The 13,452-nt window shown below is 43.2% G+C and overlaps 1 protein-coding gene across 1 annotated transcript in view; it reads left to right on the top strand.

Moving 5' to 3' along the window:
• The window catches only part of LOC306924266 (lysophosphatidylcholine acyltransferase 1), a gene marked incomplete at its 5' end in the record, with an annotated part of 35,172 nt that overhangs the window by 81 nt on the left and 21,639 nt on the right, over positions 1-13,452 (top strand). The window contains 3 exons of the mRNA XM_079502714.1: positions 1-42; positions 5,531-5,670; positions 12,173-12,387. The exon at positions 1-42 is cut by the window's left edge and continues 81 nt beyond it. Of these exons, the coding sequence (XP_079358840.1) occupies positions 1-42; positions 5,531-5,670; positions 12,173-12,387 (397 nt within the window). The remainder of the gene's footprint in view (positions 43-5,530; positions 5,671-12,172; positions 12,388-13,452) is intronic.

A 13,452-nucleotide genomic window follows, 5' to 3' on the forward strand; every position in this document is an offset into this window, starting at 1 on the left:
TTTGTGCACGTCTTGAGATTCACCCCTGTTGAAAAGGCAAAGGTAAATGGACCTTAACCCGTTCCATCATATTACCGAACAGCGCGTCGGTTTGGCGGCTGTTTGTTGTGTTCTTACAGGTGAAATGATCCCGTTTCTAATTAGCTTTGACATTTTTTCTTGATTGCATGCCAATCAGCTGAGCTAATGTTAGCTAGCCAGTTAGCTAAAGAGCCTCATAACATGTTGCTGTCCTCTCTCACAAACTTGCAACCTTTACTGTATGGTTTTGGCAAGCCTGGCTCGACCCATTGGAGATTCTTGTCGAGTTAGTCAGTGTGCTCTTAACATAATGCACACGCAACACGAAAACCTAATGACTTCGTCCAGGAATCCGCTGCAACAACCTGTAAATATATTGATACTATCAATATATCAATTTGATAGTACTGTAGATGCATGCCATGTACTGTATGTATGGCAGCCTGGCTGCATCTGGGCCTATGTTATTGCTTACTATCCAAGCTACTGTAGCGTGTGTGTGTGTGTGTGTGTGTGTGTAATAATATATATATTACATACACACAACACAATTATTTATATATATATATATAATTTGTGTGTGTGTGTAAAACACATCCCCAACCACACAGATCTGTCATAGTAGAGTTTGAAGAACATCCAATGTGGCACACACACACACACACACACACACACACACACACACACACACACACACACACACACACACACACACACACACACACACACACACACACACACACACTGTCTGTTATGGGTCATCCAATTAATTTAAAACAATGAGTTTGTTAGAGTTTCTTGCATGCATGTGATCATGCTGTATATGATTGGAGGCATAGCAGGATTCATCAATTTACTTCCATGTGATCAGGCAGGAGGCAATGCTGAGCACTCCCCACACCTGTATAGATGGATTACAACCTGTTCAGAGAACAATGCTATTGCTTTTAGTTGGCATTCTCAGTGGAGCTTTTAAAGTGCAAGGCATATTCATTCAGCATGTATGCTTCACAGCCTTCTTATGCCTAAGGCTGCAGCATACTCCTTGCGGAACCAGAGTTCAGACGGGTGTTAAAAACACAATGATGTAATTGTGGAGCAAACAAACAAAAGCATTCCCTTGCCGAAGTTCGTTTCGAACGTCCAGCCGAACATCACCTCAGAGACACCCATGTGAACATCTTGTGTGATTGGACTGAAACTCAAAGCGCTCTTGATTGATATCAATAAGCAATAAGTGTGTGTGTATATGAAACACCCGAGAAAAGCCAAAAGGATATCCCTGTAAATCAGGGGAGAGATATTAGACTTTTAGGTCATCAGGCTGATGTTGTAAGGCACCTCCTCCCACAGAGAAACCCGATCTGGGTCATGACTCAAGGCACCATTGTATCACCCGGGAATCAAACCCCAGTCTCCCACGTGGAAAGCCAACAACTTAACCACAAATCCAAAGGGATATCATCATTTTTCATTCCACAGATCATGGATTTCACAATGCCACGCCAGACTTCCCGGTCCTTCATTGCCATTAGTCAGGGAATATTATCAGTATTACCAGTCAAATCTGGGAATACATTTCTTACCAAGACTTTTCTTCACCAATGTGTTTGTAAAGGTGTCTACTAACATATCCCACATTGGTTTATATTCAACCACCCTAGGGGAATTTTTGACAGCTGCTGAAAGTTGGGGTACCATCAACAGCCAATATATGGCAAAATGTTCTAAATTTCATTATGCTTTAAATAGCATGTGACGTGTCAAACTAGGGGGTTTTCATGATTCTGAATCCATTCCTAGCATTAGTTTTGCACGAAAAACACTCCATGGGCTTAAAAAGGCCATAGACGTCATCACAAATGTGATGAGGTCAGCATTTTTTGGGCACATTTGGGCAAGTGTCTATGGCCGGTTTTAGCCCAAGGAGTGTTTTTCGTGCAAAACAAATGCTTGGAATGGATTCAGAATGATGAAAACCCCCTAGTTTGACACGTCACATGCTATTTAAAGCATAATGAAATTTAGAACATTTTGCCATATGGCTGTTGATGGTACCCCAACTTTCAGCAGCTGTCAAAAATGCCCCTAGTATAGGGTGGTTGAATATAAACCAATGTGGGATATGTTAGTAGACACCTTTACAAACACATTGGTGAAGAAAATTCTTGGTAAGAAATGTATTCTCAGATTTGACTGGTAATACTGATAATATTCCCTGACTAACTGTCCTACACAGCACAATGTCTGTCCGTGTTCCACATTGTAACCACTGTAGCATCAAAACTGCTGTCTTTGTCAGCCCAAACCTGTTCCTTCTCTCTTCTAACATAATAATTGACGATGATCGACGCTAAACAGTCTCTCGTTCTCTATACCACACTTGTGCATGGAGTAGGAACTTTCCTGCTGTTGCTGCCAGGCTGGGGAATCGAGCTCTTTATTTTTTTATTTTGTGCAAGGTTTTCACTCGGCTGTTGGGTCTTTTTCGTTTTCTAATATATAATACTCCCATGCGGCTGACATTGCTGCTTGCTGAGCTCGAGACTCAAATCATGCGGCCGCTCGAGCGAGCTGCGTGCCACAGTGCTGCCTGCCTGCTTTGTGTTTTTCGCTGTGATCCGATATATAATAGCCATAGCCTAGTCACTTCTTTTGGGCTTGTTTTCTGGTTGCTTATTTCTCTTGCAAAATCTGGCAACACTGGTGTGTGTTTAGTGTTAGAGAGATGATGTTGTGATGATAAACACCCATAATAAAACTTCGACTTTGATGCATACAAATCCTAGCCCATTTTTCTTTTACATTATTTACAGTAACATCACATTATGTTTTCTAGTCGAACGCCACAGCTACACTCCCTGTGCAGAACTGTACAAATGTATGCTTCATTTTGGCTTTTAAGACCGTGACAAACCAAACCAAAGTTGAATATTCTTCACTGAATTCAGTTAAATCCCACTACACTGTTTCTATTCTAGTGCACTCATGCTTATTTGGGTCTAAATGTTTTTTCTTTTAGCAATTGCATAATCAGAAAGGAAATACATTCCGGAATCACGCCCCATATCAGTGGTTGTGTGTCGTGTGTCAGCACCCTGGCCACGAGTGACTAAATTATAAATGATTTAATCTAAATCTGCATTTTTTTTCTTTTTGTTTTTTGTGCAAATTTAAACTAGGCTGGTTAGCATTATCTTATAAACACTTTCAGACTAGAGGTGGGTGGACATTTTCTTACCCCGATTATCTCCCACAATGTTATTTAGACCAGTTTTGACACATACAGTAAAAGTCCTCGCCCATCTTTCCATTATTTACACTACCGTAACATCACATCATGGTTTCTAGATGAAAGCTACCTCCTAAGCAGACATACAAATGTATGCTTTGTTTTTCTATTTAAAAGTGAAGGAATATTCTACTCTGAATAGCCTTAACTCCCACTATGCAATTGTAAAAAAAATAATATTCTAGAACAATGCGAATTTGCGATCGCATAGATTAACGCAGCCAAAACCTGCAGATTATGCAGGGGCCAAATAAATAAATCTGCATATTTTGCAACTTTCAACATCAATCACATTTAAAACCCGGCCGGCATATTTCATCTCAAAATCAAGGATTTAGCCCGCATAATCAATGATTTTTGCCCGCCTTTGGATGCTTTGGGTTTGAATGCATTTTTTAGAAATGGCACAATAAAGAGGTTCTCAGCCACAACCACTTTCAGTATAGAAGGAAACGCATTCCAGAACTGTGCTCTACCTGTATATTGCCTTCTACTAGCTGCACATAACTATTTTGGGATAGTTCTCAAAGGAGCACCTGGAGATGTGGCTTGTCACGCACGGCGGCGTGGGGGTGGGGTGGGGGTGGACGTCTCTACTCTACCACAACGTTATGCTGCATTTACACGGGCAGATGCAAAAGATGCAAAGCTACACAGACAGTGTATTTGTAGCTGTTAAGCAGCAGGACGTTGTTAGCAGCTCAACCACTGAAGCATTCCAACACAGATACAACTAGAAAAAGTGCCCCTCGGCACAGGTCTCCACCAAGCCAGGTCAGGTTGTGGCCTCCTGGTGGCGCTATAATAGGCCAATGTGGAAAGGGTGCCATTTCTTCATACGCCTTTGATGGCAATTGGATGATTTGAGGCATTTTGTTCCAAAAATGTGTTTTGCAAAAATCCACCTGTTGGTGGTGCTATAACAGGCCAATGTGAAAAGGGTGGGATATATTCCTCAGCCATTCCTCAGCCTAGTAAGAGTGCGTGAAAGATTTCACGTAAATTGCAGGCAGCGTTCATGATTTGAGGCGTTTTGTTCAAAACGGGCTAATCTTGCATAGTCAATTAGGATGGAATATGAAATATCGGACAGATCCATCTTGAGCACATGACTATAGAAATACTGTGTAGCGATGTTTGGACAGAATCTGGAGGACTAATATAAAAAAAATGTGTTTTACAAAAGTCGGCCTCCTGATGGCGCTATAAAAGGCAGACGTGAAAAATGCAGGTCAAAGGTTTTGTCTTTGGCCTCTAGGGAGAGTGCATGCAATGTTTCACGCAGATCGGTGCAGTTATAAAATGTAAAAATGTGAAAAGCTGCCTCATGGTGGCGCTATAACAGGCCCTTCTGGAAAATGTGGGGCAGAGGTTCATCGTTGGCATCCAGGGAGTGTGTGTGCAAGGTTTGGCATCGACTGGGATAACGGTGCCTGAGATTAGCTGGTAACGCACGCACGCACGCACACACGCATGCGCGCACACACAAATGGACGGAGTGCAAAACATACTCTCTCCCCATGCCTTCGGCCTGGTGGAGACAATGAATTACTCGCCCAATGCTGCACTGCTACAGGTTCCATGTTTAAGTATTTCCAAAGTGTGTACATTGTTTAAGTCACAGAAGCATGGTTTTCATATCATAAATATGGTCGCTAACGTGGGTTAGCAACTAGTGCTGAGTGAATGGAATCAAAACCACTTAACCTTTCAGTTTAAAAAACTGTCATGGGAGCTTGTTTACAACCGAAACAGAGGAAGTCTCCTCTGTCTGACTTCCTCTTCAAAGTAAGAGCTCAGGATTCTCTAAATTTCTGTCTCAGCTGTGCCTTGCATGCTTTTAATCTGCCGCGCCTCAAACATTTTGACGACACATGCGCACTGGCACACCTGTTATGTGCGGCCCTTTATACAATGCGTCTGTATTGTTTTTAAAGTGGCTATATTTGGTGAAAATAAACATTGTAAAGCATTGTTGAATGCTAGGATGATCATATTGTGTAAGGCAAATGCAAGTGCTTAGCCTAAGTGCTTTCTTGGCACACTATTTACTTGACCCCCTAATCCGTTGGGTGATGACTTTTACCCAGATTTAGCACATTTTGGGATTTGTCCATTGCTGCTTATGGGACCATAAAACAACTCAACAGTGTCAGCATTTTTTACTGTACTTTGTTTAAAAAAAAACTATTGACCATTTTTACTGCTCTTTTGCAGATAGCGTTTATGACTGTCACACTATTCCCCATTCGTCTCCTCATGGCGGCATTCATGATGCTGTTGGCTTGGCCCTTCGCATTCCTGGCCTCAGTGGGGCGCTCCGAGACTGTCATCGAACCCCAGTGTCTTTGGAGGAGGTGAGTGCAAAGCCCTGCAATTGTATGATGTGGTATACATGGGTGAGGTGCACAATATGAATGGGATGTGATATAAAAGGATGACATTTGACACGTGCAGTAGCCAGTAGGGCCGCCTACTAGAGACCTGTGGATGGCGGATTTAGCCGCAATTGCCGCGGGTAACCGCAGTTGGCGAATGGTGCGGTTAATATAAATAGGATGATATAATTAATGCGGTTGGATAACGGGTGAATTGAGTTATGAGTTATGCCCTTATATATTTCCATTGTGGTGTTCCAAGCCAGTAGAGACCTGCGGATGGCGGATTTAGCCGCGGTTGCCGTGGGTGTTGGCATGGTGCGGTTAATATAAATAGGTTGGATAATGGGCGGATAATGTATTTGCGGGTGACAAAAAACTCCATTTGTAGGTCTCTACCGCCTACTAATTAAAACTGTACTCATCGCCTGGGCCGTGGCTCAGCGGTCCAGGCACCTTGGCTGGTAATCCAGTCTGGCAGTGTGCCGCGGGTTCGACTCCCGATCCCGATGGCCTTTACTGCATGTCACCCCCCTTCTCTCTCCCCATTTCCTGTCAGCCTACTGTCTGTCCCTCCATAACAAAATATATAAAATAAAGGCGAAAGCCACAAAAAAAAAAAAACATTTAAAACTGTACTCATCTTGTGGCGGTAACTCTGTTGCCCACTGGTAGTGTGCACAAGAAATGTGTTGCTCATTGGTCCAGTAGTTTGTGAGATTAGATCTGGACACACAGAACGACCCTCTACGGCTAGACTCCAGCAGAGTCATGCCTTTATAATTAAATCATTAATAAACTTTCCCAGTTCAAAATCCCTCTAGAGGTTCTGTAGTTCAGTTGTAAGGCATTCACTGCTTGATCCTTCATTCCGCTCTCAGTTGTAGGCGTAATGATATGTTCAAGAAAATCCAACAACAGCTAGAAGTATAATCCTCTCGTTGAATGCTCATCAAAAAAGGCTAGAATTTCCATCTGAGAGGTTAATAAGCAAGTGGGTGACTAAATCGTTTTAAAGGAAAGGAGACTTTGGTGGTGATGTATGATCTTAAAGTTATTTGGAGCTAGATCATCATCTTATAACAAGCAGAAGAATGTAGAGACGGAATTGGTGATCAGTGAGAACTTTAAAATTATTTTTATGCTGGTAATGTTGACTTGCCTTTGCCTTCCTGTAGTTGTTAGGCAGCAAGCAGTGTGGCTACTGTATAATAGCTGGAGGAAGGACTGAAATTCCTTGCCCACTCATTTAAATGAAAGTTGCTCATGCAGCGCATGCTCCTCTCTTCTGAGTTTGAAGACCTCATAGGTCCAAAAGCATGCACATCCTACCTCACAAACGACCTCCTTGCACGAGCCCATTGTAAGAGCCCTTTTTGGACATTCCTTTTTTTGGGCCCGAAACCGTCAATGCAAATAATCTTTGCTATGTGTTTTGCTGTCCTGGCGGGGGCTTAGTCACTGACTCGCTGGCTACTAAAATTGAGCAGGAACACATACAGTCAAAAGCAAGTATTTGGACACACTTAACGTGTATCTGCATCTCTCTGTCTCTCTCTCTGTCACTCACTCTTTCTCTCTCTCCAGCATGTGTATGTCAATATGGCGCTGTGAAAAATACACATGCATGTGTATGTGTAAGAAAATATTCTGATTTACATGCTTATATTGACAACTTGGATACAAGTTATACTGTAGTTGCATGCATTCAGCTGATGGTCAGGAGCTGTATATCCTATAACCCAGGCACGTGCAGAGGGGGGGGCCAGGGGGGCCTTTTACCTCAAAGTGCCCTTTCCCTAAAAAGAAGGAAAAAAAGTTATTTTGTCAGTCCATATACAGTAAGGGCATGTGGGGGGCCATGGGGGCCAATGTGGCCAATAAGGGCCATTGGCCCTTCAAGACGAACATTTGAAAAGCAATGATAATTCCACTACTTTTAACGGCCGAGGTCGAACCAAAGTGCTTCACATTACAGAGCATAATAACATATAGGCAGAAAGAGAGGATAAAATATAGATAAAAGCAAAGAGGAAGGAAAAGCATTAACTCAAAGTGTCAGAGAGCAACATGTAAAATTGAGCAGGAACACCATACAGCCAAAAGCAAGTATTTGGACACACTTAACGTGCATCTGCATCTCTCTCCGTCTCTCTCTCTGGGCCAATAAGGGCCACTGGCAGTTTTAGTTTCAGATTAATGAGAACGTATTGCTTATTTTACTGTCCAATGACATGAAATGACACAAGGGATGGACCCCACAAAAAGACCATCCCCAAAAATTGTCGTGCGGTACACGCGTCGCGCACCCACCCCTTTTCTGGGGTTTGAGCCCCTGCCCCCTCAGTGCCCTCTTCACGGCTCTGCTATACCCCCGACATAGCGTTAAGAGGACATCTCCTTAACGCTATGGTATGTTTAACTTCCTGTGCACGCATGAAAGGCTGCACTGTCCGGCACTGCCTGTCGACTGCTGCAAAAATAAAAAGGACACTTTCGCTACTCACCAATACAAAGACGGTTTTGTGGAGTTGAAAGCCTACTTTCCCTAGTGGACGCACTCTGAGCCCCCACCACACATATAAAAAGCATTTTTTGGCCAGAAAATTTCACCGGAAGAGAAAATATGTTTTAGTTACTCCAATGCACCCTCTACAGAAAAATCCCATTGCCCAGATTTTTCCTTCCAGTTGCTTCCAATGCATTGCTCATGTTCAACAAGCTAGGGCTTTACATCTACTGTATGTTCTGTATTAGTAATGGTGGTTCTTACACAGCAAAGTAGCTTTGTGAGTCGAAAAAAAGACAGATCCACAAGGTCTCAATGTGCCGCTGACGCGACGCGTTGAGAACCCGCAGATGCGCCTGTCTCTGTAGCACAGTTTGCAACACGTTGAGAGCTTGTAGATATGTCTGTTATTGACGACGTGAACGAACCCCGACACCAGCACTGCAAAAACAAATGCGTTGAGAACCGCAGACGCGACCGCCTCTGCAGCCCCGTTTGCAACGCGCTGAGAGCTTGTAGATCTGTCTGTTTTTGCAGCGCTAGTGTTCGTTCACGTTGTCAATAACACGATACAGGCGGAGATGAAGTGAAGTTCAATTAGTGCGTTGAATCAGCAGCAACAGCTAAGCTAACAACACCACCAGCCTGTTGGCTTACAAGCTTAGCTTGTTGCTAATGATTTGTCACTCCCGTCTTTTTTTATTTTTTACTTCACGGGTCGCGCATTGGGTTGTGATGACGAGACAGCAGTGTGCATTCTGGTGTGACTGTATATTATTAAACTGCATGGGTTCGGAGCATAAACATGTAGGCTACAGTACATTAGCCTCCCTCGGTCCCAGCCAGGCAGCCAGCCCATAGTGAGTGTGTAAGCGGTGCGCTTTTCCCCCGTTCCCCGACAAGACTGCTGCTGCTGCTTGGACTCTGGGAGCATACCATTATAACGAGAGGAGGGGGTTTCCACTTTCCACCCGACCACTGTTACAACTTGCTGGTCCAAATTGATTCGCATTTTGCTCACACTTACGTTATTTCACTGAAGGTTAAAAAATCGCCTAATAAAATAATCGGCGATTGGACTCGTAAAATCACGATTGACGATAGATTCGTATCGTCACCCAACCCTATAGTGTCTAACTTTTGTACCGTGATTTATTGTGAAACAGCTTTGGCAGACGGAACACTGGGAGGAATTCGATGTGAACATTGAAAAGTGGCCGTGAAAACAAACATTACAGAATTGGATGCTAGCCACTAGCCTAAGCCTACTAGCTACTGATTGATTGATTGAAAATTGTATTCAGTTTGTAGAATGGGTACAGGTCAATACAAAAACTGCTACTCACCTCCCTCAACCTGCCTTCACTTCGACAAGAGACAATTTGACACGTATATTGGGCATGCAGGGAGGCCAGGGAGTTGAACCACTGACCTTACGATTCCCAGATGGCCATCCTGCCTGACTCATTTTAAGAAATACATTTTTCAGTATATGCCTTAGTCACACATTGATCTTGTGAAGTAGTTTTATTGTTATTGAATTTCTAAACATCGCTATATCCATTTAGAAATGAGCCTACTGCCCACTGCCCTGTGTTGCCCTCTCTTCCACACACATCATCTGTAGACAGTACACACACATACAAAGAAAGAACAGTCAATAGTCAATGTGTTAGTGGAGAGAGACACACAAACACAGAGATGCCGTTGTTCACTTCAAGCCCACGTCCAATTAATATAACAGCAACATATTTCTTTTTACATATGATGCGCATGCGTCCACACTATAAAATTAAGCGGAACCCTGGTCTAAATACATTTTAGATGAACCCAAGCTGTAGAGTTGACCTTGGCTTGCTGTCACTCTCATATACGCCTTCATACTCCCACGTGTATTATTTGCTCTCACTGACTTTACCACATGCATTTCCCTTTGAAATACAAGCACGTAGTGACTACATTCTCTCACTTTCACACAGACGCACGCACAATCTTTGTGACTGAGAATGTAATACAGTTCATGCCAGGGCTATATCTTGATAATAATAATAAAAAACTTTATTTATTATTTTATTTAAAACTTTATTTGTCTAGCACTTTTCATAAAATTGAGGGGTAATATTGTAGACAGGGGCGTCGCTAAATAATAAATAAATGAACACATGACGTCGGTGGGAGAGGAGTTATTGTGTGTTTGGACAAACAGCGTGGTGTTGATTTGTGTCAGCTGAAGCTTCATGTCAGAGTGTTTGTGTTGCGCCTCAGTGTGGCGTGAGGTCATGTGCGACCTCAGAAGATCCTCAGAACTGGATCCCATTAAACAGTGTTTGAAAAAGGCAGCCAATACGTGTGCAGGTGAATGCCATGCATACTTGCCTTTTGTCTCTAATCTAACATATTAGTATTGTGGTCTCTTTAGTTCTTGTTCACTCATTCTTTTTCTCTCCATCTGTTCCTCCATTCTTTTTGTTTCAACCTCTACCATGCCTGTTGCATCCATAGACCTGCTAAGGACTTATTTTCTCCACCAGGCCGAAGGCGTGTGTGCGTGTGCCTCCGTCCGTGTGTGTGCCTCCGTCCGTGTGTGTGCCTCCGTCCGTGTGTGTGCCTCCGTCAGTGTGTGTGTGTGCCTCCGTCCGTGTGTGTGTGCCTCCGTCCGTGTGTGTATGTGCCTCCGTCCGTGTGTGTGTGCGCCTCCGTCTGTGTGTGTGTGTGTGTGTGTGGGCCTCTGTCCGTGTGTGTGTGTGCCTCCGTCCGTGTGTGTGTGTGTGTGTGTGTGTGTGTGTGCCTCCGTCCGTGTGTGTGTGTGCCTCCGTCCGTGTGTGTGTGTGCCTCCGTCCGTGTGTGTGTGTGCCTCCGTCCGTCCGTGTCTTCGTCCGTCCGTCCGTGTCTCCGTTCGTCCGTGTGTCCGTCCGTCCGTGTCTCCGTCCGTCTGTGTACAGCTAATCTCTGGCACCGTTAACCCGGTCGATGCCAAATTTTGCACACACACTCCCTGGATGCCAACAATTAACCTCTGCCCCAAATTTTCCAGAACAGCCTGTTGTAGCACCACCAGGAGGCCGACTTTTGAAAAACAATTTTTTTGATATTACTCCTCCAGATTCTGTCCAAAAATTCTGCAAATCGTTACACACTATCTCTATAGTCACGTAACGGATCTATCCGATATTTCATATTCCATCCTAATTGGCTAACATTGGCTTTCAAAGTTTGCAGGATTGGCCCGTTTTGAACAAAAAGCCTTAAATCATGAACACAGCGTGCAATTTACGTGAAATCTTTCACAGACTTTCCTACTAGGCTGAGGAATATATCCCACCCTTTTCACATTAGCTTGTTATAGCGCCATCAACAAGTGGACTTTTGCAAAACACATTTTTGGAACAAAATGCCTCAAATCATCCAATTGCCATCCGAGGCGTAAGAAGAAATGTCACCCTTTTCACCCTTTTTGTGTGTGTGCGTGTGCGTGTGCGTGTGCGTGTGCGCGTGCGCGTGCGCGCGTGCGTGCGTGCGTGCGTGCGCGTTCGTTGGAAATGACCTGATACACTGGCTTGCTATGTTACGCCTAATGCACTTTGCTGGTGAATTAGGCCTGTCAGAATTATTACGTAATCACCTGATGGGAATTAATAGAGATGATAATAATTTCCAAACATTTTCAAAGGAATTGCTGAAATACAGTAGCACATCTACAAACTCCCAAAGCATCAATGTGATGCGCTTGTAGATCGGCTTTTGGCTATGTCCACTATTACGTTTGGGAGAGGCATATACAATTATTAAATTTGTCAATTAAATCATTAACACACAATTATTTGTCTGAAAATACTCGTCATGATCATGACAGCGCCAGCTGTGCGATGAGTATTGGCTTGAAATGTATATTAGTGACTTATGTATTGTAGACTTCAATATAAGAAGTCTCACTCATTCTGTCTCCATCTCTTGTCACTGCTTCATCCCTAGATTGGTGGATGTGGCTCTAAGAACCATCATGCGGGTCATGTGGTTTACTGGAGGCTTCCATTGGATTACGGTGAAAGGTCGTAAGGCATTGCCTACAGAAGCACCCATCCTGATTTTGGCGCCACACTCATCTTACTTTGATGCCATCCCAGTCACCATGACGATGGCCTCCATTGTAATGAAGGCCGAAAGCAAGGATATACCGATTTGGGGAAGTAAGTAACAAACACACATTATTTGTGCATATACTTCTGTAGTTGTTGATTTAGAAGTACAATATATTGCTATTGTGCATGTGCACACCACTGGCAAAAAGAAAAAAGAGGGAGGGTGAATGCTTATGGTTGCAATTTAATTTCTAATACAATAAAACAAGAATTGATTCAAATCAATTAATTACCAGCTGATTACAATCTTCAGAATTGTGCTATTATCTGAAATGTATATATCTGTGTCTGTTTATGTGTGTGTGTAAACAACAACAGGATCTGTCCAGGTGAGTGTAGCCTAGTACAAAATGGAACCAAACATTGGTGACTATCAAGTCATTAGAGGAAATGGAGGTTATTTGGAATATGTTGTCTGTAGCTTGATTTAACAGACCGAAAACAAATTAGAGGGAACATTGCCGCGGACCACCGCACCAACCTCCGCAGGGACCCCCCTTATATTCAATCAATTCAATTCAAGAATTGATTCAATATGAATAATAACCAGCAGCTTCCGTATAGATGTGTGTTTAATATAAGGGGGGTCCCTGCAGAGGTTGGTGCGGTGGTCCGCGGCAATGTTCCCTCTAATTTGTTTTCGGTCTGAGTAAACACTCAAACCTCCTGAGCAGACATCAGCAACTGCTGAGCAAACATACATCACCTTGACACCAACTAGCCCAACATGAGAGAATGCGAAGTGAGCGCCCCACACTTCACACAGGTGTGATTTTTTTTTTTTGCCAAATGGATTTTGGGAGTGAATCAATGAATAGTTAGATAAGGCAACAAGTTACAATATTTTTTTTGGTAATATCAAGGTGGTAGGCTAGCAATTTTAGGAGCCTTTTCAGGCTGTGACCTGCCAAAGTAATCATATTTGAACTGGGGACCCCCCCACCCAGACAAGCAACAGAATGGTTCCACAGATAAATGTTGTGAAATAGCAGATGTCCAAGGTCGTTGTGAACTTGTGGATTGGCTATTTGCACAATTGTTGCCTCTGTCTTATATAATAATAGGGCTGTCAATCGATTCAAATATGTAATCACGATTAATCACATGATTGTC

This window comes from Electrona antarctica, assembly GCF_951216825.1.
Source record: "Electrona antarctica genome assembly, chromosome: 6".
Lineage (NCBI taxonomy): Eukaryota > Metazoa > Chordata > Actinopteri > Myctophiformes > Myctophidae > Electrona > Electrona antarctica.